Raw genomic sequence first — 26,559 nt, 5'->3', positions numbered from 1 at the left:
GAAGAGTGGAGTCCCAAAGTCTGCATATTCATACCCCTCAAATTCCTGACTGACTCCAAAAGTACACCTATGGGAGAAAGGACTGAAAGGAGCTTAGGGGAAAAACAATAGCTAGAAAGCTATAAGAGCCAAGCAGAGATTTTGACAGCTACCGTCTGCAGTGGGGATAAGATTTTGGAATTTCAATTCTGCCAAGTTACAGGGGTCAGGAAACAAAACCCCAAAAGGGAAATACTATAGAAGTAAAGACCTTATATCAAGACTAAATGCCAAGAAAAATATAGTATCTAAAATTAAAATTTTTTTGTATGGGATTAATAACAGATTTAGACACTAAAAAAGGTACCATATAGAGCAATAAAAAAAATAGCAACAGGAACATTCTAAAACACACATAAAAAATGAATAGAACATCAATGACCTGAAAGGTAACATAATGAGTTTCAATATACACATAGTTAGAGATCCACAGAATAGAAAAGCAAAGAGGGGACCAAAACCAAGAAAATTTCAAAAAATAATGGCCTGTATCTTTCTACCTTTGATGAAAACCATAAACCCACAGATCCAAGAAGCTCATAAACTCCAAGCAGAAGAAACATGAAAAACACCAAACAAAGGCATATTATTAACAAACTGCTGGAAGCCAGGGACAAAGAAGAAAATTTTTAAATATAGAGAAAAAGACTACACAGAAACAATAACAGCAAAACTCTTGCTCGAAACTAGGCAAGCCAGAAAAACAAACAAAACAAAATAAACCCAGAGAGACATGAGAGACATGTTTAAAATATAGAAAAAAAGAAAAGCTGTCAATCTAGATTTCTATACCAAGAAAAATAGCTTTCAAAAATAAAAGCAAAACAAAGGCTTTAGGACAAACAAAAGCCTGGAGAAATCATTATGAGCATAACTGTACTACAATATATGTTAAAGGAAGTTCTTGGGAAAAAGAAATTCAGATCTACACAAAGAATAAAGTACTAGAAATGGTAAATTCATGTGTAAACATGAAAGGGTTTTTTTTTTTTTGAAAAAAATTTTTTTTTTGCATCTTTTAATCTCTTTACAAGATAACTGAGAAGGATGATAGTATGGCAAAAGGTACAGGAACCAACCTAAAAGAGTCAACAATAACCAAAGCTAGAACAAATTGAGCAACAAAATAACAACACTGGGCTGGAACCACAGAAGAGAATAAATGAATCCAGACTGATATAATTTAAGTAATGGAATAAATAAATAAGTGAGGGAGAGAAGGGACAGCTATTCATTATAGAATTTCAATTAATGCAAAGGAAATGAGGGAAATTTTTTAAAAATCACCATTAGAATACAGTAATAATTGTTTCAGGGAAGATCAAGATCCACCAATGAATACTAAAATTAAGGAGCAAAGGATGAAGGAAAAACAAGATATTGTCATAGACTAACACCAGCACTCCTCAGGGTAATTATTAATTAAAAAGAAAAAATAATTAACTTTAAAGTGGAGGGGTGCCTGGGGGCACCTGGATGGCTCAGTTGGTTAAGTGTCCAACTCTTGATTTCAGCTCAGGTCATGATCTGGTTGGTGAGTTCAAGCCTCATGTTGGCTGCTTGAGATTCTCTCCTCTCTCACTCTACCCCTCCCCTCCCTCAAAACAAACACTAATAAATACATGAATGAATGAATGAGTGAATGAATGAATGAAGTGGAGAAGAACAGCAGAAATCACCATAACCAAGGTCAAAACCACCAGCAATGAGACATATCAACATCCTATGTCTTAGTATGATTCACTGGGGAAGGTACCACAATAACCTCAGTGGTTTTCTTGCCAAAACACATAACCTCAAACTAGTCATGCAAAAACATAATCCAAACAAAAAAAAAAAGAGTGATCTAGTACATTATACTTGATCAGTAGTCTTTTTTTTTTAATTTTTAAAAAATGTTTATTTTTGAGAGATAGAGACAGAGCTCAAATGGGGGAGGAGCAGGGAGAGAGAGGGAGACAGAATCTGAAGCAGGGTCCAGGCTCTGAGCTGTTAGCACAGAGCCTGATGCAGGGCTATAATCCACAAACCACAAGATCATGACCTGAGCTGAAGTCATATGCTTAAATGGATGAGCCACCCAGATGTCCGGAGCAGTACTCTTGAAAAGCATCAGTGTCATGAAACAAAAGGAATGACTTTCAATCTTTCCAACTGTCACAAGTTGAAGTTGACTACAGATATCTGACTATTAAATGTAATGTAGGATTCTGGAATAGAAAAAGGACATTAGTGGAAAAACTGGGAAATCAAAATAAAATCTGTAGCTTAGTATTATTGTACCAATGTAAATTTCTTGGTTTTTATCACTATATAATAGTTATGTAGAATGTTAACAAGAGAAGAAGCTGGGTTAAGGGGTATATGAGAACCCTGTGTATTGGTTTTATAAGTCCAAAATTTGTTCAAACTGGAAAGCTTAAAAAAGATAAAGTTCATGGACTCCTGGGTGGCTCAGTTGGTTACGAGTCCAACTTTGACTAAGGTCATGATCTCATGGTTTGTGAGTTTGGGCCCCATGTTGGGCTCCGTGCTGACAGCTCAGAGCCTGGAGCGTCCTTCACATTCTATGTCACCCTCTCTCTGTCCCTCCCCCACTTGTGCTCTCTCTCTCTCTCAAAAATAAATAATAAACATTAAAAAAAATGATAAAGTTTAAAGTAAAAATAATATCAATGTATTATTGTGAGATTTATAATATATGAAGAAGTATAAAGGTATGACAATAACTGCAAAAAGTGGAATAAAAGTGTTCTATGTAAGGTTCTTAGGATATATGTGAAGTGATATACTATTATTTGAATGCAGACTGTGTTATGATATGTACTGTAAATACCAGATCAGATACTAAAGCAAAGTAACAAAGACGCATATAACTAATATGCCAACAGTTGAAATAAATGGAATTTGTAAAAAAGGAAAAAAAAAGTCAATCTAAAAGAAGGCATGAAATGGGGGGGGGGGCGGAGAATAACATATGGCACAAACAGAAAATAGATTGATTTAATTCAATCATATTTGAAACTGTATTAAATATAAATAGTCTAAACCCTTCAAGTAAGACAAAAACTGTCAGGATTAAAAACCACAAGAACTATCTATATGCTGTCTACAAGAAACCATTTTAAATGTAAAGACACAAAAAGGTAAAAGAATGGCAAGAGATATACAATGCAAGTACCAATTAACAAGGAAGTTGGAGTGGCTGTATTAATACCAGATAAAATAGGATTTATAAAAAGAAATATTACCAGGAATGTTATCAGAAATACAGACATTTATTAATGATATAAGTAACCTCATCAAAAAAAAATGCTAGGTATATCTATAACCAATAACAGATTGAAAAAACAGCAGACAGAAGATTGATAGGGGTACAAAATAAATGAATTATCAGCTAACTTGACCTTGCTTGAAAAAAAAAAATTGCAGTGTATATTCTTTTCAGCTGCATACAGAACATTTACTAAGACAGGCCATATTTTATAAATCAATAACAAAAATATCGGAAAACATCTCTCAAACACTTGAAAATTGAACAATTCACTTCTAAAGAATCCCTGGGTTACAGAAGAAGTAACAAGAGATATTTAAAGAATATTTAAAACTAAACAATAATGAATATACAACATGTCAAAATTTGTATGCTGCTGCTAAAATAGTACTTGGGAGATTTTATAAAGAAATGTTCATATAATGAAAAAAATCAATCTAATCTGATTAAAGTAGACAAACAGCATATTAAACCTAAAGAAAAAAAACTAAATAAGCAGGAAAAAAAAGAAAAAAAATCAAAGAGAATAGAAAAAAACCTGAAACAGGTTTACTTATTTATCTTTTGAAAAGACCAATAGGGGCATCTGGGTGGCTCAGTCTGTTAAGCGTCCAACTTTGGCTCAGGTCATGATCTCACAGTTCATGAGTTTGAGCCCACCGTCAGGCTCTGCGCTGACAGCTCAGAGCCTGGAGCCTGCTTCGCACTCTCTGTCTCCCTCTCTGTCTGCCCCTCCCCCACTCAAGCTCTGTGTCTCTCAAAAATAAATGTTAAAAAAAAAAATGACCAATAGAATTGATGTATCTCTAGCCAGACTGATCAAGCAAAGAAGACCAAATTACCAATATTAGGAATGAAATAAAGACATGATTACAAATCATACTGCTGACATTAATAAAATACAGAACTATTAGAACTTCATGCCTAAAATTCAACAAATTAGGTAAATGCTTTGACAAATTCAAACTACCAAAATTCAACTAAGCAGAAAACTCAAATAATTCTGTATCTATTAACTAAAATAGATCATGAATTAAAAACCTTCCTATAAAGAAAACATCAGCTTCAGATTGCATATCTGATAAATTCTTCTAAACATTTGAGGAAATACTAATTATACACAAACTCTTCAAGAACATAAAAGAGAAATACTTTTCAACTCATTCTGTGAAATGAAGCCAGCATTACTCTGACAGCAAACCATTATTAAAGAGAGACAATTACAGATGATGCATTCTATTCTATTCTATTCTATTCTATGATGAATATAGATACAAATCCTTTAACAAAATTTAGTACAGGTAATTTAAAAAATAAATTAAATCTACCAACATAGAAAAAGGCCCTATTAAAATGTACATAGTAGGCACTCAAATACTGGTAAATAATTAGATTTCACAAGTTGTGACCTGCCCAATGAAGCCATATGACCTTCCCTTTCGAGTGACATTAAAGATGCTGATATTTTAAATTTTTTTTTCAACGTTTATTTATTTTTGGGACAGAGAGAGACAGAGCATGAACGGGGGAGGGGCAGAGAGAGAGGGAGACACAGAATCGGAAACAGGCTCCAGGCTCTGAGCCATCAGCCCAGAGCCTGACGCGGGGCTCGAACTCCCGGACCGAGAGATCGTGACCTGGCTGAAGTCAGACGCTTAACCGACTGCGCCACCCAGGCGCCCCTAGATGCTGATATTTTAAAAATAACTTATTCCTGAACTTATAGGGATATTTCCAAAATATTCAGAGATTAACTCTATGAAAAATCACATTAAATCTTACTAAAATAATTTGTAAAATCACATAATTAACAAGAGCTGGAAATATCTATCACACAAGCTTGAGCAGATTTAGAACTTAGAATTTATACTACTGTATTACTTAAATTTGTATTATATGCTTAATTCTCCCTTTCATTTCAAAGACAAATTCAGAAGCTCTTCTAAGCAGGGGCATCCGCAACTAGGCAACGTGGACAACAGTGACTATATTCCTTCGGATGGGTAGCATGCTGTCATTAGAATACAATGACTGCCCTCTTCCCTACACCTCAGTAGGGTGGAAAGTCAACTTTATCCTCTCTCTGATCCTATCAACCCCTTCTAAGATGGCTCAAGTGATAGTCTCTCAGTTCCCTTACCACCTCCTTTAGCAGTAACAACTTGTACAGGTTTTTATTGTTCTGTGAAACATCTGACAATCTGGTAACAATAAACTAAGTTAGTTAATAGTTCATTTCCAAGTCTCTGGGTTTCTTGCTGATTCCCAGCCAAAAGGAGTTATTTATTAACAACTATGAATTCCCTTTCCTGATTTCTTTTTCCTGCCAAACTAAGTTACTAATTAGCACTTGTACAAAACACTCAAATGGGATCGATTAAATATCATTACCCACACCATGAAAGCAATTTTATCATCCCTGGCAGTCCTGGGAGAATTTCAAGAATTTTAGGGACTAAAGGTTACAATTTGAGTTAATGTTGAAAAATGGGTCACTTGAGCATGTGACTCTTGATTTCAGCTTAGGTCGTGAGATCGAGCCACATGTTGGGCTCCCCCTGCCCCCCCCCCATGGCTCATGCTCCCTCTCCCTCTCTCAAATAAATAAAATGAAAAAAAAAATATTTTTTTGTGTGAGTAATAGTATTGGGCTTCACTAAATTCACTTCAAGCCTCATTTACTGAAAACTTACCATTTATTACCTACAAAAAAATCACAGAAAACATAAGGAATTCAAATCTCTAATCCTTCAACTTAAAAAAAACTGATTTTATATATAAAAAATTATATATATATGTAGCTTGACTTACAGAAGATAACACAGCACTACTTCAGTATGGTAGGAATTTTTTCAATAACTGTGACTGCATCAAATGAGTAAAAAAAATGTTGCTGATTCTGTATATCTGAATGTTGTGAGTGGTTTCTTTCAAATGAGCAAAAATGATTTGAGTTCCCAAAAAGCATATACATTTTAACATATCATTCTCATAAGCAAAACAGGTTATTTTGACAAATTCATGTGAATTGTATATTATATAGAAATGATGTAGCATTTTATTTAACATATGATGTAGGAAGAATAATTTTTTTTAAAAATATTCCTTCTAACAAGAATAAATAAGGGGGGAAATTTAAAGAAATCCTAAAACTACTAGCCCATACTTCAACAGAGGCAAACTGTAGGAATATTCATGAAAGACAAAGATGGAGTTTTTCCTGGCTTCAAAGAGCAACCGTTTCTTTCCTAGAAGAATAAAATCCTTTAAAACTTCATTTTCCAGAAATCCCTAAACTAATTATTCAAATTGACTATTTGATGGCCCTAAGTCGAATCCATCCAGGCCAAAAAGAAAAAAAAAAGAAAAATTTACAAACGCACATCTCCAGGGGAGCCTGGGTGGCTCAGTGGGCTTTAAGCGTGTGACTCTTGGTTTCAGCTCAGGTCTTGATCTCATGATTTCATGAGTTTGAGCCCCACATCAGGCTCTGCGTTGGCAGCGCGGAGCCTACTTGGGATTCTCTCTCTCCCTCTCTGCCCCTCCCTCGCAGGCGCTGTGTCTCTCTCAAAATAAATAAATAAACTATAAAAACAAAAACATACCTCCAGAATGAAACTCAAGGGAACCAGTAGGAATTATGGGAAGAAGGAGTGATTATTTCCTGTTTTCCCTCTCAAAACAATTTAACTGTCTTGGTGTACAGTGATGAGTCTCTTTTAAGATTATAAATGGTAAAAGAAGGTATGGGCAGGAAGGATGGAACACTAAAGTAAAAAGCAATGACTTTTTAATCAGTAAAAGAACGACTAAGTGTTCCACCTATCTACTTAACACAAAAAGACATTTACTTTATGTGTCCATCCATGCCTTATCACACAAAAAGAAAGGTAAATGAATATTACCAAATGAAGTTTTCTAGGCTACTCTGATGTATTTATCTCTGGCTCTTCACATGGTTACATTTACTGTCTGTTTGGTATCCTTTTACTGTTTTCTGCCAGTGTTCACCCGTGTGAATATATATCACTGGTATGAAATCACATGGCATTAATAAAGATGCCATTAATGCTTAAAGAATACTCTATAAAGCAGAGCAGCTTGTATCATCATGACCAAATTCCAAATATATTATTTAAACAAACAGTAGGGTATATTTCAAAACTTCTAATTTCTCATATTTCTCAAATATATTGCTGAACACAAGCTAGATGGCAAGACTGATAGTATACTCATATAAGAAAAGAATAAGCATGTAATATGCATAATATGAACCCAGTATCTATAATAATGCAAATCTAATTCATAGAAAGAGAAATTTAATAAAATGATAATGACCATGTATTTTGAATTGTAAATTCTCGTTAGGGGTTTCAGCAGTAAGTCAAACTACATGAAAGGTATATAACACTTTAAAAAATGTCAAATTTTCATTTTACTTGTTCTTTCTGCATGGGTCTTAATTTGTAAACAATTTCAAAGGGGTTCAGGATTTTATTTTTTGTAATTAAAAAAGCAGTAAAGCAAGATCTGCATCACAAAAAATACTTCTGTCTTTTTCTTTATAATAAAAGATAGCTTTCAAAAACTAAAAACAAATTCATAGTCATCAAAACTCTGCAAATCAAAACCACAAACGTACCACTTCATACTCATGGAATGGCTATAATAAAAAGAGGATAGCAATGGTGTTGAGGATACAGAGAAACTGGAACCCTCATACACTGTGGTGGGAAAGTAAAAAGGTGCAGCCACTGAGGTAAATAGTCCAGAAGTTCCTCACAAGGTTAAACATAGAGTTACCATATGATTCAGTAATTCCACAGCCAGGTATATAACTCAAGAGAATTAAAAACAAATGTCCACACAAAAACTCGGACACAAGTGTTCACAGTAATTTTATTTGTAACAGTCAGAAAATGGAAACAACCCAAATGTTCAACTGATGAATGCGTAAATGAAATGTGGTATATTAATACAATGGAGCATTATTCAGCAATCAGAAGGAAAGAAGTACTGATACATGCTACAACCTGGATGAATTCTGAAAACATGCTAAGTAAAAGGGGTCAGTTACCAAAGACCACATACTGTATAACTCCATTTATCTGAAATAACCAGAACAGGCAAATCTATAGAAACAAAATAAATTAGTCTACCTAGGGCTAAGGGGTTTCAAGAAAACAGAAGAGGGGTAACTGCTAAAGTGCACAGAGTTTCTTTTTAGAGTAATAAAAATGTTCTAAAACTGTGATGGTTGCACATGTCTATGAATATACTGAAACCCACTAAACTGTACACTTTAAATGTGTGAATTGTACAGTATGTGAATTGTACCTCCATTAAGCTGCTAACATCCTCCTCCCTCCAAGGGAAAAAAAAAAAATCTAATAACTGCAGCTATACATAGAATAACCTAGCGTATTCTTTGAAAGTACAGATCCCCTGAACCAGCCAGACCACTAAGTCATCTACTATGAAGTGGGACGCACTTTTCTAGACTAGAGGGGCAGTACAATAAGACCAGTTCAAATCCTGTCAACTTCCTAGCTACATGACTTTCAGTAAATTATGTAATCTCTCTACATTTTCAGGTCCTACTTCAGTACAATGCAGGAAGAAATGCCTATTTCACTGGGTTACTATAAAAACTTAATAAGATAATATATACAAAGTATACTATAGGACATATTGTGCTCAAACAATATTTTATTATGATTGTTATTTTTACTGGGCTTTTATTTTCCTGTTCTTTATAGAACTTCTCCAATATCTGCCCCAAATCCATGCATCTAAGTTAAACCTTATAAATCTTAACTCTTTTCAAGAAATAATAACTTTTCGGGGAGGCTGGGTGGCTCAGTCGGTTCATGTCAGACTCTTCATTTCAGCTCAGGTCATGATCTCAGTTTGTAATATCAGGCCTCGCATCAGGCTCTGCAATAAAACCTTGGGAGCCTGCTTGGGATTCCCTCTCTCTCTCCCTCTGCCCCTCACCCACTCGCACTTTTTCTCTAAATAAATAAATAAGAAATATTAATTTTTGGAGCACCTGGGTGGCTCAGTCAGTTAAGCAGTCAACTCTTGGTTTCAGCTCAGGTCATGGATTTAGGCCCATGTCGGGTTCTACACTGGCAGCACAGAGCCTGCTTAGGATTGTCTCTCTCCTCTCTGCCCCTCTCCCCGAAATAAACAAACATTAAAGAATTTTTTTTAATTTTTAAAAAGAAATATTAACTTCTATCTTTAAAAGCAGTTTATTGTCTATCTGATGCCCTGCCTGGAATAAAATAACATTTATGAAGTTACTATTTTTACAGAAATACAAACATTACAAGAACACAAACTTCAATAACACCACTAATGGTGGGAGGGTGCTCCTTAAACAAATTCCATGGTTATTTTTAAAATTACAAACTTAGGCCTAAAGGTCAAAAGATGAGGCAGACACAAATAACAACCAAATAAAATTTGCCAATTTTTAAAAATACATTCACTTTAGTAAAAATGCTATACCTATATGCTAAGAACAAACTGAAGTAAATTTAAAATCCTGTAATTTCTTAAGAAATGTACATTTTTAATTCCCAGGTAAGTTGATAACATCTCTATGGCAAAAAATCCTTAGTAAGACTCTCATGTGAATTAAAGCCAACATTTTCATATAGAGTGTAATACATACACAACACAGTAAGAACACAAACAAGAAATAACATTTTATATCTCTATAAAAACATTTAGCATTTCTTTTGCTAACAGTCTCTAATTCTATTTAAGAATGAAACATATATACTAGGGTGAAATTGTGACTAAATCTGGTATGAAATCAAAAGTCAATCAACAACCACATTCCTATCTGAAGACATGAAAATGAATATTTCCATTCAAATTCTGGAGAATATTTTAATATCTCATAAGTGAGTCATATTTTGAAAGTACAGTTCATTGCTTGAGAAAATCTGTCATGGATTTTCTAAATGCATTTAATTAAACCAATTAAATTAAGATTTTAAGTTTCTGGTTAGAGTTAAATGTAGAAGAGCACAATACCTAAAATTTATACCTTTTTCAAAGTTAAATAAATTTTTAAACACACCCACAGAATATTATATCTCTACAAAGCTGCAGTGTCTAAAGTTTCCTTTGTTACCCACTATAAGAGCAATGCTCAAGCAACAATATATTCAATTCACCTATTTTATTCGGAATAAATGTGCCTTTCATAACAAAGAAACCTTCCCTTAAAAAGTTCCATAATCAACTTTTATGTAATTTTTTAAAATGTTATAAATCAAGCCCAGATATCTTTATCAATTTCTCAAAATTGGTAAGTCAAGGTTTACTATACTCCGTAACTTAAAAATCAAAATAACTACTTTTACTGACTTGTTTACACATACATATTTCCTATTTTTTATACTACTACCACTCTTTTGCTTTTTTACAAGGCTCTGATATGCCAATCTTTTGTAGCAAATTAGGTAGAAAAGTAAAAGTAAACAAACATTTTTCAGATAAAGAAGGGCAAATGAAAGAACTGGAAAATGTAACCCTTAATGAATCTACTGTACTTTTTAAATATTTTAAAAATAGATGGTAACAAGTTAAAAATTCAGGAAATATTTTTTTACTGCTACGTATTCACTTTCTCCAAATGAAAATGAGAGGATAGGTTCATATGAAAAAGGCCCAACTACATCTATACTCTAAGTTTATAAAATAATCTCAAACCATATAATATTGCTAAAACTGCATAATTAAAGTAAAACATAAAGAAGACATTTAGAAATCAGCTGTTTTTAGGCAAGTATCAGATATTTTCTGATATGGAAAAGCACTTGACAAAATTATCTGGCATAACAAATACTACAAATAATAGTAACCCAAGGTCTCTTACCAATTTCAGCAGGTAGTTGTTTGATTTTGTTCTCTCGAATGCTAAGCATGCTGAGTTTTGACAGATTTTTGATGTCCTTTTCCACAGTAGTTATACGATTAAAGCGAAGGTAAAGAGTGGTGAGAGAATCTAGCCTATATACCACTGAAGGAATTTCTCTCAGTTTATTATGCCGTAAATCAAGCATCCGCAGCTTCTTCAAGTTATCAAGAGAGTCAGGCAAACTGGTAAGTGAGTTTTCATTTAGAGCCAGTGTCATGAGATTTACTAGACAGCCCACCTCTGCTGGGAGGGACTGCAATTTGTTGCTATATAAATAAAGTTCTGTTAATTGAGTCAACTCTTTGATTGATGATGGCAATATGTGTATAGACCTCTTGGATAAGTCCAAACGCATTGAATTCTCTTCCCGGCATTTGTTGAGCTCTTTAATCACCTCTGCATTGCTAGATTTTTTTCTAGTCCCAGGTGCTGGATTTGGCCGTTTGATCGTATTGTCAACTGAAAAAGCCACCCCTGGTTGGGCAGCACTGGAGTCCTTCTTTCCATCTTTGGCATCTTTCCCTTTGGTCTTAGGTTCTTTTTCTTTGCTCTCTTTCCCAAAACCTCCAGAGGCTTTTGCCTCCTTTTCTCTTTCCTTGGCTGATGGCACTTTGGGATCTTTCTCTTTAGAGTCTTTTTCTTTTCCTAAACTACTACTCATGGTGACTCAAGCTTGGGCGAAAACTACATGAACTCCTTTGTTTTATTTGCCAACAACAGTCATTGGAATTCAAAGATGAAGAGACAAAGATCCTACACAATCAAAAAAGGTGTTGGCTTGAAGAAGTAATCACCATGGAGTAAGAGCCATCTGTTACATGTTAGATCTAAAAGCACTATGCCCATTTCTGATAACTCATTCCAACTGGTAAAATGCTGCTGGTCAACGATTCATTAGAATTCCTGAAATATAATACAGAAAGAATATTAAATTACTTTAGATTATAATTTATATTAAGTAAATGGGCTCTGAAAAACAATCTTACTGAAAATCTGGCCATTTTATGATTTGATGCAGTAGTTTTCTATTGAACATTTTGTTATGCAAAATCCACTGAAAAGCTATAAAAATTAATAAGGCAGGTTCTATCTTCAAGGACTTTATAATCTAACAGGAAGAGGTAAGATAAGCGAACAAATTACTGTAAGTTTGTAAGAACTGAAAATTGGGGGAAATCATAATAATGTTTGAGTGCTTTCTATGTACAAGCACTACTGTTAAGAAATTTACAAATATTAATACATATAACAGCCCTATGAGATCAACTGTTGTCCCTATTTTATAAATAGGACACAAAGGCACAGAAATATGTTTAAGTAACTAGTTCTGTGATCTTGGAAAAGCAACAGAGCTGAGATTCCAATGTATGTATCTATAGCCTGTGTTCCTAATCACTATACTAAAATTGTTCTATCTGCAATTAACTGCCAGACAGCGTTAGGTAACAGGAAGGATTTCAAAGGCCACGATGATAGAATTGGGAACAGTTTCACAAGAGAACAAAATGAGCTAAGTAAAATATGTATGGAGCACAGCGAACAGTTCAGGTAAAAGGGCATGAAGAATGTGTAGTTCAATAACCATTCCAGGTGATTCTAATGCAGGTAGATGCAGGGACCACCTTTGAGAAACAGTAAGAGAGAGCAATCTCCAATGATATCTATATACTAAAACATGTGAGTAGTGACAAGGACTCTTAAGGGTTCTTAAAAATAGAAAAAGTTCACTGGTAAAATGACCAAAATGAGCTACAAAGGTTAAAAACAGGAATAAAATCTTTGTGAAGGAGGCAGTCCTCCCTCTAAGCATTTTCAAATTTAAAATATAATTTGGGGGTGCCTGGGTGGCTCAGATGGTTAAGCATCTTGATTTTGGCTCAGGTCATGATCTCACTGTGAGACTGAGCCCCATGCTGGCTCTGCATTGACATTGTGGAGCCTGCTTGAGATTCTCTCTCCCCCTCTCTTTGCCCCTCTCTCGCTCATGCTCTCTCTCTCTCCTCTCTCAAAATAAATAAATAAACATTAAAAAATAAATACAATTTGTATTTCATGGCTCTTGTTAATTTTATAAGTAACTGGATCTTTATGTGGTAGTAGGGCTTAAAGATTACAGACAAAATGACTAATATCCAATTAGCTTAAGAGGTTAAAAAAGTTAATAAAATTTTATGAAAACACCAATAGTATTTAATAGTCTATGTGCACAGGATCATGCTAAGAATTTCTATATAAAAGATGTGAGCTCTATGCCACACAAGGTTACAGTTTAATTAGACAGCCAAAACACTCAGCAAATCAGTCCAGGTACATATAATGAAAAGGTAATTTAGGCCAAGAATACTGAATGACCTTAGTTTGCCATAGGAAAGCGAAAAGGTAGAACTTTGCTGAAGCAAAGGGTAAGAGGTGCAGTAATAACCAGAACTGGGTAGAAGACTGATGATCTGTAAATTCCCAGACTAGAGTTTGAATTTATCAGCTTGTAAGATTCTACAATTAAATAAACATGCTATTAGTTGCTAGCACACCAGAAAAGCTATTATCTCCCCCCTACTCACCATCCTTTCAAAACGAGAAAATATTTTGAGCTACAATGGAGACTCGACTAAAAAAAACCTTAGCGGTACGGATTGAGAAACAATGCTGATGAGCCAAAATGAAAGCATATTTATTAAAATGATACAACAAAGAATAATGGAAGATATACACAGATGACGGAATACAGACACTGCTTATTGATTTGTGTATAAGAAACGTATTATGCCAAGTTTCTGGAAATCAAATTTCTATTTAGCAAGATACGTATGTACTGAATTTAAAGTGAGTTGCAGATGGTATTAAAAGATGTTACATATTAAAGAACAAATCTAGCCTCTCAAAAAGTAAAGTTTCTGCTTAATAATCAGAGTTAAAAGCATTTTTGTGAGAGTTAAAAATGACACTTTTTTAAACACACACTTGGCATTTTTTAAGATGGAATCCTTGTTCTTCTATTCTGATGTTTCCCAAACTTCCCTAATAACAAAAAATAAAATAAAATAAACCTGGGATATTGGTTAAAAAAAAAAAAAATTCCCAGGGTGCCTGGGTGGCTCAGTTGGTTGAGCATCTGATTCTTGGTTTTGGCTCAGGTCATGATCTCACAGTTCATGGGTTTGTGCCCTGCCCTGGGTTTTGCACTGTCAACACAGAGCCTGGTGAGATTCTCTCTCTCTCTCTCTCTCTCTCTCTCTCTCTCTGAAAATAAATAAACAAACAAACAAACATTAAAAAAATAAAATAAAATTCCCAGGTTCTATCCTAAACCACTTAATTGGAATCTTTAAGAAGAATAATCTCGGAAACATGTTTTAAAAAGAAAGGTCTCAGCAAATGCTTATCCACTTTGGAAATACCTGATATAACCAAATCTAAACACCAAACATCAGACCACTGGTATATTAAATACTGTATTCCTTAAATATTATTTTAAAAATGAAAACTGAGGGGGTGCCTCCTGGCTCAGTCAGTAGAGCATTTGCCTCTTGATCTTGGGGTTGTGAGTTCAAGCCCCACTACAGGTATAGAGGTTACTTTAAAAAATTAAAAAAACAAACAACTACATAAATATTTGTATGGTGCATACATGATACTGCTATAAATGTTAAAAATGGTCCCATAAAAAATAAACTAAAAATGAAAATTGAGGATGGGGGGGAGGTCAGGAAAGAAAACTGTATAATGACAAAACAAGTTACTAATAATTTAAAATTTCTACTTAAATCTGAAAAGAGACTTCCCAAAATATATAAATACCACCACTGTATTTGACATTAATAGTAGAGATACTTGAGCTGTTTAATAGTTTTCCTGCGGGGCGCCTGGGTGGCTCAGTCAGTTGAGTGTCCCGACTTCGGTTCAGGTCATGATCTCGCGGTCCGTGAGTTCGAGCCCCACGTCAGGCTATGGGCTGATGGCTCAGAGCCTGGAGCCTGCTTCCGATTCTGTGTCTCCCTCTCTCTCTGCCCCTCCCCTGTTCATGCTCTGTCTCTCTCTGTCTCAAAAATAAATAAGTGTTAAAAAAAAAATTAAAAAAAAAAATAGTTTTCCTGCAATAGTGATGGATTTGAACTGACCCACATGCTCATCCTATAATTCTTATAATGAGATTTACTGGTACATACAATAGTTAAGTCACAGTTCATAAAAAATATAACTAGTTACAGAGAATAGAATTTGGACTTTGACATTTCACCATACTGAAAGGAATTAACTAACCAGGCTTGACTATTAACTAAAAAATTTTCATCCAGTAAAAATATAGGTCGTCTAAGAGAACAAATGACTTGACAGCCCAAAGTTGTTATGAGTCTAATCCAGACCTCACTCAGGTGACACTGGCTAAATGTTTTTTTGACAAGCAAAAAGTATTGTGAGTACTCTTTCATGGTTCTTGGAAATTAACTATTCAACAGGTTTTTTAAAATCACTTTATAACATAGTGGGAGACAACTACATTTGCACAGAATTTGACTCTTGCACCCACTTATGTAACAGAAAGTGACAGTACCCGTTCTAAAAATGTTTAAAATCTAGTGAAAAAAACATAAAATTGCACCAATTACTAAGCTGACGCTAGCAATGGTGTTTTTATACTGGGATCTTTACCACTCCACTCCCAAAGATGCCTTCATTCCCCATCCCATAATACCACGTACAGAGCATCTGACATGAATTTTTTATCTTACTTCAAATTCTCACAACCACATCAAAGAAGATATTTAAAGTGTCTCTACTTATAACCAAGGTAGATTCCTTGAGTCCATTTTATCATTAGTTCAAAAATGACACCAAATTAGAAACTACCAATGCCATCTGTTAGTAGAGGTCTAAGTTGATGCAATTTTTCTCTGGTATATAGCTATGTTCCAAATAATGAAAATTATTTTTTTAATGGTTAATTTTTTTAATGTTATTTTGTAGAGAGCGAGAGAAAGAGACAAAGAGCATGGGTGGAGGAAAGGCAGAGACAGAGGGAGACACAGAATCCGAACCAGGCTCCAGGCTCTGAGCTGTCAGCACAGAGCCCCATGTAGGACTCGAACCCACGAACCATGAGATTATGACCCAAGCTGAAGTCGGACGTTTAACCAACCGAACCACTCAGGCACCCTCAAATTATGAAAATTCTTCACTTCAAATCCCTAAGTAGAAGAGTTCCTCTATTTCCAATTTATAGACAAGAAAATTGAGGCACTGAAGTCAGATACTTGGTAAGTAAGGAAAAATTCAAAACCAGGTCTGCCTGACTCTAACTAAGCCCATGTATGTTCTTTCCACTATACCATGGTGTATTTCAAAGATAACTGTCCAGATCATCATTGTAGAAGGATGCTGATTACAATGCTTTAGGCCTCCAATACCTTCTAAGTCAGGGATCAGCAAATTTTTCCTGTAATGGGCCACATATTAATTTTTTAGGTTTTGTGGGCCAGATGTTCTGTTACAGATACTCAATTCCATCATGAAACACCTATAGCACGAAAACACCTGTAGACAGTATGTAAATGACTAGGTATGGCTACATTTCAATAAAAGTTTACCAAAGGAGGCTTCATACTAAATTTGGCCCTCAGGCGATAGTTTTCCAAGTCATACTTTCTGATTAAAAAAAAAAAGAAAAAATTTTAACATTTATTCATTTTTGAGAGACAGAGCCTAAGTGGGGGTGGGGCAGAGGGAAAGGGAGACACAGAATCTGAAACAGCCTCCAGGCTCTGAGCTGTCAGCACAGAGCACGACACAGGGGCTCAAACTCAGGAACTGTGAGATCATGACCTGAGCAGAAGTCAGGTGCTTAACCGACTGAGCCACCCAAGTGCCCCCACACTTTCTGATTTTAAATCATTCCTTTCAGGAATGCAAACTGAATGCAAGAAGTAAAAAACAAACAAACAAAAACACTTTTCCTTGTTCTTATATTCACATTACTTTTAGCAATTTCTAAAATAGCTACAATTTCCTAAAATCTAGGGGAAGGAGGACTGGAGGGGAGACAGAAGTGAGAAAGTACCAGCCTAGTAAGATCTATTCTTGGTATAAGACTACAATGATAATCATCAAATGTAATAAATATTTTTAAAAAACACATCAATAAGGCCACATATACTAAATATATTCCTTAGTCTGTCTTACCATAAATGTGGATGTGAAAGTTTTACAATACTGCATATTGAATTACAATGAATAGGACTTCTGGTTCCAAACAAGATGAAGTAAACCCCTCTGACTCCATTCCTCCCTTGAATTATAATGTAAAACTCTGGATAAAATACATAAAGCAACTAGCAGAAGATTCTGAAAGGTACAAAAATGAAGGTACAGTGGCTAGGGACCCTGGATGAAGGATAACCTGGTAATACATTCTATGTTTTTTTGTTTTTGTTTCCTACGTATCCTGGCAGTAGAAAAGCCAAAATTCAAAAACACCAATAGGCACCTACAAAAAAAAAAAAAAAAAAAAAAGTCTAAGAAAAGTCCTCTCTCTCTAGTCAAAGGACTATGAGGAGAATGAAAAGACAAGCTACAGTCTGGGAGAAAATATATCTGGCATACATAAAGAACTCCTTTAAATAATAAAAAAGCAATCAATCCAATTAGAAAAGGGGTGAAAGACTTATAGAGACACTCCCCAAAAAAACACATGCAAAAATGTTCTACATCATTATCATTAGGGAAATGCAAATATAACTACATGCCTATTAGAAGAGCAAAAATAAAAAATATGAATGATACCAAGTGCTGGTGAAAATGTGGAGAAACTGGATCTATCACTTATTGCTGATGAGAATGTAAACTGACAGCCACTCTGGAAAACAATGTGGCAGTTTCTCATAAGCATACATTATACAACCCAGCAACTGCACCTGTAGGTATTTACCCTAGAGAAATGAAAACTTACATTCACACAAAAACCTGTATACAAACGTTCATAGCACCTTTATTTATAAATGCTCCAAAAGTGGAAACAACCCAAATGTTTTTCATCTGGTGAAATGATAAACTGTGGTACATCCATACAATGGAACACTGTTCAACAATAAAAAGGATCAAACTATCCATGCACACAAAAACTGGGATGGATCTCGAGCATTATGCTGAGTGAAACAGTATCAAAAGTTAGCATGTGTGATTCTGTAGGATTCTGTTCATGGACTATTTTTAAATGGCAAAAGTGTAACGATGGAGAGCAAATCCAGTGGTTGCTATGACTTAGGGCTGGGTGAAAGTAGAACTATAAAGGGCTAGCAAGAGGGAAATTCTTTGAAGTGATGAAACAGTTGTGTACTTTGACTGTTATGGTAGCAGTTATAAGAATTTGTACAAGTTTTCAAATTTCATAGGACTATCAGAGTGCCTGGGTGGCTCAATGGGTTAAGTATCCACCTCTTGTTTGATGTTGGTTCAGGTCATGATCTTAAGTACAGAGCCTGCTTGGGATTCTCTCCCCACCCCTCTCTGCCCCTTCCCTGCTTGTGCTCGCTTGCTCTCAAAATAAGTTTAAAAAAAATTTCACTGGACAATCAACGTCCACCCTCCAAAAAAAAAGACTGCATGGAAAAACTGGTGAAATCTCAGACTGCAGTTTACTTAATAATATTGTACCAGTGTCAATTTACTGATTTTGATAATTGTACTACAGTTGTATGTCATTATTGGTGGAAAATAAATGCAGAGTATTTATTTCTCTTCATTTCTCAGAGAAGGGGAACTCTGTACATTTTTATAAATTCTATCAATCTAAAATTATTTCAAAAGAAAAATGTAAACAAAATACAGTGGTCAATACAACTCTACCATATATAAATTATAAAAAAGCATAGATGTTTTTTTTTTAATTGAACTTTTAAAAACCTCATTTTTGAAAAAAAGATGATGAAAATAATTTTTTTTTCCAGGATAGAGGTAGGGGGGGTAGAGAGAATGTTAAGCAGCCTCCACACTCAGCAAAGAGCCCAATGTGGGACTCAATCCCACGACCCTGGGATCATGACATGAGCCAAAATCAAGAGACTGATGCTCAACCAACTGAGCCACCCAGGTGCCCCGAAAATTTAAAAAAAAAAAAAAAAATTAAATAAATGAATAATAATTCAAACTGGCTGGGGAAAGATTTTTCTCAATCTTGTCCAATATCAGATAAAAAAATATACCCATTTACAGATATCATTCAATTTGGGAAGGCACATATTCCATCAACATTACCAGGAAAGAAAAGATTCTTTTAAGTACAAATACATTTAAATACACTTTAGTTAATATGATTATCATTCATAAAATAATGGTGGGTAAATCAGGAACATTCTAAGCATACATTTGTCTTCTAGATAAAGTTAAAAGATAACTAGAATATTACACATCAAAATACTCAGTAACTCCAGTCTTAGTTATTTTCATATCTAACAAAAACTGACCTTTTAGTTAAAAAAAAAAAAAATTAAATGGGAATGGAATGAGGAAAAATATCTGCAGTGCTGTCGTGGATGCTACCATAAGCCTGAAGTATAGCCTGCCGATATCCAGCTAAGTAGTGTTGTGCAAATGTCACACCAGTACTCTTAGAATTTGAGGGTCAGATTAAAAGGACAGTTCCAGTAGTTTCTTTCCTTGAAAATAAACGATTTCATTATTTTGTAATTCATCTGATTAAAATTTAAACACAAGTAACATAACTGACATGTATCATAGAATTGAAGGTGAACATTACCCTGGAAAAATAAAAGGTAAATGAGTTATAACTATACTGGGCCCAAGAGGAAGGGAACTAGAGACTATTCTGGAGCACAATTCTGGCAATATGGTAAAGAAGCAATGCACAGAAATTTTATTTACTCAGACATTTTATAAATAACATGTGTATAGAAGATGAATACTAGTAAGACATACATAAACAGTTTCTAACTGACAGTCCAAGGAAGACTTCAAGCAAAAGAAATATAATTACATCATGTAAGCATTTAACAAAGTATTTATTGCACTCCTCTGTGTGCTAGGCATCATGCTAAGTGATAAATAAAACAGACATGGTTCCTGCCCTCAAAGTGCTTACAGTCGAGTAGAAAAAAGAAACAAAAAAGCATTCCATAAAGAGAAAATAAGATGTAATGGCTGAGATATGCAAGAACATTATGAGGCAGAGGAACTAAATGGAGGCTAAGGTTTTACTATCTGAGATCAGACTGTACTTAAGAACACAAGATTACGCTGGATTTTGTAGCTATAATGAGCACAGATTTTCTTCTAAACCACTCAATGATTTTAAGAGAGTAACATGATCTGTTTTTAATCTCTCACAGTACTGTATAGAGGATGGATTTTGAGGCAAAGAGTAGAAGCAGGAGACCAATTAGAAGACCACTGCAGTAACGAGGTGGGACTTGATCTTATATTAAAATATTATGCAACAGATGGAAAGTGGGTACATTCAAGAAATGTTTAGTAAGAAAAATTAACAAACTTAGTAATATATTCTATATGGACAGAGAGGCTGAAGAAGGGAATCCTGGAACTAAGAGGTTTGAGACAAAAACAAATTTGGGAGTTATCAGCATATTGCTAGTTTATAAGACCATAAACACTGCCAAAAGCAGGGTGGTGGGGAAGGGGAGTTCAGGACTAGACTCAGGACATCTGTAACAAACACCATGACCCTAGACAACTACAAAATTTATAGATAAGGTAGAGAAGGTTCCTTCCTGGGGACAAAGGATGGGCTAGAGTGCTAGGAAGCAAAATCAAAACAATATGGTATCCTGATTATAACAAGTATTAACAAGGATATGGAAAAACTGGAACCCTAACTCTGCTACTGGGATTGCAAAAGTTTTCCCAATTTGGAAAACAGTTTGGTATTCTATGAACATGAATAAACTCTTCCAATGTCAAAGGAGACCTATGAAATAAACTATCATACTATACTTATGATTATATTCTCTCAATGCACTTCAATACCTGCCATGTGAATATTATTCACATGGTCCATTATATCTAATGTTATTTATCTCAGTGTTACAGCAATACAGTTCACCTGCACAGCCACCACGATAGAAAATACTCATGTCTTTATGTTAAAAGGTACATAGTACATAAATCTAAAAATTAAAAGGTAAACAATGCACACACTTTCTTGGGAAAGGAATTATCAGTCATATTTATACCATCAATACCAAAACTAGAAAAACCTGTGAGATCATCTAGTACAACCCCATCATCCTAACAACCCCCACTCAGTCACCAAGCACCTATGCGTCAGGTACTATACTCTATCTGGGGCTAAAAAAACCCAATCAAACAAAAACCAATATTTTTGTCTTCAGTGATCTCACAAGGAGAGGGAAACAAGCAAGTTATAAAACTTTAGGAAAGATAATATGAGAGCACAAAGATGAAGGGGTGGGGGGGGGAGTACTGTGATGAGGCTACAGTTGAGTCCTCAAAGTTGAAGTGGGGTTCACAAATTCATTCTGTGGGGATGGGCAGATATTGTGTGCACAATTTGAAATGGCATGAGAAAATTATCCAGACTGGGAACCATAAGCAGTTTTTCTACACTGGAGTTTAGGCCCCAAAATAAGGTTGGAAATCAAGACTGTCTAATCTTGAAAGGCTAAGTATTCAAAGTTAGTAATTTGGACTTTATTCTGCAGCACTACAATTTTCAAACTCTACGCTCTAAACCCTAATATTCTAGAAGAATACTTTCAGGGGCTGTCAAAAGTAAATATGCAGAGCCAATAGAGGACTCATGAAAAAGAAGAGGGCATGATCACAGACCTATTTTTAAAAATTTATCTGGTACTGTTCTGAATGATTTTGAAAGGTCAGGGGTTTAGAAGAAGACAGAAAAACTAGTTAGAGGGCCACTACAGAATCTAATGATTGAATCTCAAATGCTCCCAAATCAGTGCTAGATATGTTTTAGGAGAATCATTTAGGGAGCTTAGAAATCCTAAGCCCTGGGGCGCCTGGGTGGTGCAGTCGGTTAAGCGTCCGACTTCAGCCAGGTCATGATCTCGCGGTCCGGGAGTTCGAGCCCCGCGTCAGGCTCTGGGCTGATGGCTCAGAGCCTGGAGCCTGTTTCCGATTCTGTGTCTCCCTCTCTCTCTGCCCCTCCCCCGTTCATGCTCTGTCTCTCTCTGTCCCAAAAATAAATAAACGTTGGAAAAAAAAAAAAAAAAAGAAATCCTAAACCCTAATCCAAGAATGCTATCAAAATAAGTATCTGAGGTAGAAAACAGCAACCTGTATGCTGAAAGAGTTTTCAAGGTGATTCCAATGCAGGACCAAATCTGGAAACCATGAAATGAAGCCATGCCAAACATAATGATAAATTCAACAACTTTTAATAAGAGTATTTTGAAATTTATAGGTTCATTGTCTCACTGTTTAGGGAAGTGTGGCTGGCATTACGGGCCAGGGTGTGGAGGTATGAAGAACCATCTCTGCACGCTGCACAACCTTTAAATTCTCATCAGGTATGCATACCTAGGTGAAACACTTATTTATAATTTTTAATGCTTAGAACCTAACTCCATTTTTTAAAGTAATCTCTATGCCCAATGTGGGACTTGAATTCATGACCCCAAGATCAAAAGTTGCATGCTCTACCAATTGAGCCAGCCAGGCACCCCTAGAACCTAACCATTTTACATATAAACTCTAAATTTTTTCACTTTTCAGGAATGAAAACAATGTCTACAGTCTAGAAGGAAAGTTACTGTGTTTAGCTTAGAACTTCAAGAATTTCATTTTTTATTATTTCTGACCATCACACACCCATACAGATCTTCGCATTTGAGTCACCAACACAACCCTCCCAAATAAGTTTCCAACTGTTAAATGTACAAGCTTTTTGTTCATTATTTTCTAGTATTGTGCCTGAGCATTTTCATATTGACAAACAAAAGGTGTATTTTCTTTCATTTCTCCCTTCAATTAATCAATTACATGGATTTTTTTTAATTATGTAGGTTACCACCGTTTCAGTATAGTAAAGGAAGTATTACAAAATAATTTGTTATATAAATGGGACATTAGATCTGAGGCACCTGAGAACCACTGATTTAAACTAAAACCAGAGGTAATAGCAGATGACGAGAATAACTCAAGAGACATTTTTGAGACAGAATGAATGAAACCAGTTGGAGATGAATGGGAGTAATCCTCCCCATTCCCCATGAATGGGAAGAGATCCACAGTAATGTCAAACTGCTGGCTTAAATAACCAGATACATGTAGCGTGATTATCCAAGTTAGGGAACCAGAAAGGAAAACCTGTAAAATTGTGAACAAACTTCTACTGAGGATCCCGTGAAAACATCTACTCTACACCTGAAAACAGGATTTAGAATAAAACAGAAAGGTCTAGGCTAAAAATAAGCTTATGGCTTTGGTATCAATAGCATAATGGCACCTGAAGGTTTGAGAATAGAAAATCCACAGAGGGCATATAAAATGAGAAAATACTGGGGCGCCTGGGTGGCTCAGTCGGTTAAGTATCTGACTTCGGCGCAGGTCATGATCTCACAGTTCATGAGTTTGAGCCCCGCGTCGGGCTCTGTGCTGACAGCTCAGAGCCTGGAGCCTGCTTCAGATTCTGTGTCTCCCTCTCTCTCTGGCTCTCACCTGCTCACACTCTGCCTCTCTCTCTCAAAAATGAATAAACATAAAAATTTTTTTTTCAAAAATGAGAAAATACTGGTACTCTGGGGAAGATAAACATTTAAGAATAGGTGGATGAAGAAAAGAAGGACCCAATGAGTATCTTGTTTTCTTAATCTCTGAACAAAGTTCCAAGCTCACCTAAAAAGGCAACCCAGATGTCTAATTTTGCAGGTCAACTAAAACCTTTTCTTTCAATTAACAAACAGGCTACAATTACATCTGACATCTCACAAAAGTAAGCTACTTAATATATTTTACTGATAATATGTATTCATTAAAAAGAATACTTTATTATTAAAAGATTTTTCTAGAGCCAAATCTTTTCTTCTATTTTTCCTAAACATAAAAGTCATCACAATAATGGTAATATAAGGCAATAAAAGCAAATAATCTAAACCTAACCAAAGAAGGGAAATTTAAGTCTTAAAAACTTCATTTTATACAAGATTAAAAATAATCTTTCACACAGGTAAGAAAATTTTTCAAACTGTAAGGAATCTTAAAGGTAATTTTTTATACCTTAATTTCAACATTCTTTAGGACAAGGAGTACCTTGTGAAACACAAAGATATAAAACCAGCAAAAGTGTCAAAGGCCACAAGGCTGAGAGGCAGAGTTGCAAGTAGTTGTATCTAAAAAGACAGAGCGGTCTTAAAGAAATGGATTGTAAAACATTTGTTGTATCCAGATAAGTCACTTTAGGCAATTAGGCACATATGGACTGGACAGCAAATGAAGCTCTTACAGGTGACTCTACAAAACCCACAGTTTAGTACCTTACTAAGTATTGTGCTGCCTATATATTTAATGAGCATGTTTCCACCATTTATAACTCTGTCATATCCTTGAATTTTTAGGACAATAACCTTTAAATTATCTGGAGGGTTGGGGCCACATCTAAATATGGAGGCCTGTCAGTGTAAGATGTCAGAGCCCAAATGGAGGTAACATCAGAGAAAATAAAATAGCAGTGAGTACCTCCAAAAATTCAATCCCCCACAAAATCAATGGGGAAACTGGCAAAAACATTTGGAATCAACTTTATCAGAACTCTCAAAATTAACCAAAAGTTTGCCCCAGGGTGCTTTTAGAAATGGAAGGAAGGAAGGAAGGGAGGGAGGGAGGGAGGGAGGGAGGGAGGGAGGGAGGAAGGAAGGAAGGAAGAAAGGAAGGAAGGACTGACTCTCAGCAAGAACAAGTTTTGTGACATTTTAACTTGTCCTAGTCCCATTCCCTGCTCTCTAAATAGATGGCAGCCTTGAAAAATTATAGCCCATATTCCCAGCGCAGCCTAGCTGCCATCAGAGGGAGCAAAACAAAGCTGGAGGTCACTGAAAGCTTCATTCTCCCCAAATTATTACTATTAGGCCTGTCTGGTAGCTCCCAGAAAGATACCACTTGCAATGCTATCTATATTTGACTTAATTCAGCTTGCCCAGTGCAAAAGATATTTTCCCCAAAAGAAGTGTTGTTGAAAACATTTATAGGCAAGTGTTTCATACTCACAGCTGCTTGAGGTGGTGGCTAACATGTGGGGCAAACACCAGACTAATCCAAAAGTTCTTAAAAACTAGGATTGAGATACCATGGGACTTGGAAAACTTCCAACACATTCCAGGGAATCTAGAAGTACATGCTTAAGTTAGTGTGCACGTCCAAGGTTGTGTATAAGCTCAGGAAAAACCTGAGAAGGCCCCAAGCTCTTTTAACTGAGGGGCCCTGCACAAACAGGAAGTAAAGGCTAAGGCAGAGAGGTCAAATGCCTGGTTGAGTGCTGAAGGTACATCCCCAACAACAGAGTTCTTTGGTTCCAGGCATTTAAAGACATATCTGTTCAATCATTAGCTAACCACGAAGCTAAACAAGTAGAGACTTCAGTTGCCACACACAAATGATTTAGTTCAGAAAAGTCACTAAACCAACGACCACCACAACAAGCAGCAACAAAAATAGACCCTGGGGAAAAGACAAAATCTCCATAGTTGCCATGTTTTGTTATTTAAACCTCTGTATTTAAACAGTTCATATAATTTAAATGTTCATTTATTATTTAAAACGTCCAAATGTAATTTTTCAACAAAATGTCTCACGTAATACAGAATATGAATAAAAAGATGAAAATTATTTGGGGGGAAAAAATCAAACATAATCTGATATTGAAAGTACAATAACCGAAATGAAAAAATCACTATAAAGGTTCAACAACGGGTATAAGAAGGCAGAAGAAACAGTGAACGTCAAGATAGGTCAATTGAATTATCCAGCCAGAAAGAGGAAAAAAAAATGAATAAAAATGAACAGAGCATCAGAAATCTGTCCAACACCGTCAAGTGAGCCAACACATTTTTACTGAGAGACGGAGAAAGAGACAAGAGAAAGTCATAGAAATATTAGAAGAAATAATGGCTAAAAGTTCCTTTCCAATTTTGAAGAAACACATTAATCCATACCTCCAAGAAGCTTAAAAACTCCACGTATGATAAATTCAAAGAAATCTACACATAGGCACCATTACCAAACTGCTAAATGACAAAATGACAAAGAAAATCTTGAAAGCAGCAAGAGAAATAACTCATTATGTGTAACAGATAATAAGATTAAC

At 35.4% G+C, this 26,559-nt stretch overlaps 1 protein-coding gene across 6 annotated transcripts in view; it reads right to left on the bottom strand.

Annotated features, from left to right (window-relative positions):
- The window catches only part of SHOC2 (SHOC2 leucine rich repeat scaffold protein), a 108,191-nt gene that overhangs the window by 45,936 nt on the left and 35,696 nt on the right, over positions 1-26,559 (bottom strand). For all 6 annotated transcript variants that reach the window (XM_015082948.3, XM_027063049.2, XM_027063048.2 and 3 more), the window contains one exon: positions 11,211-12,155. In XM_015082948.3, coding sequence (XP_014938434.1) covers positions 11,211-11,913 — 703 coding nt within the window. In that variant the 5' untranslated portion in view covers positions 11,914-12,155. The remainder of the gene's footprint in view (positions 1-11,210; positions 12,156-26,559) is intronic.

This window comes from Acinonyx jubatus, chromosome D2, assembly GCF_027475565.1.
Source record: "Acinonyx jubatus isolate Ajub_Pintada_27869175 chromosome D2, VMU_Ajub_asm_v1.0, whole genome shotgun sequence".
Lineage (NCBI taxonomy): Eukaryota > Metazoa > Chordata > Mammalia > Carnivora > Felidae > Acinonyx > Acinonyx jubatus.
Note: the sequence above shows the minus strand (reverse complement) of the source record. Positions and strands in the feature narration are given on the sequence as shown.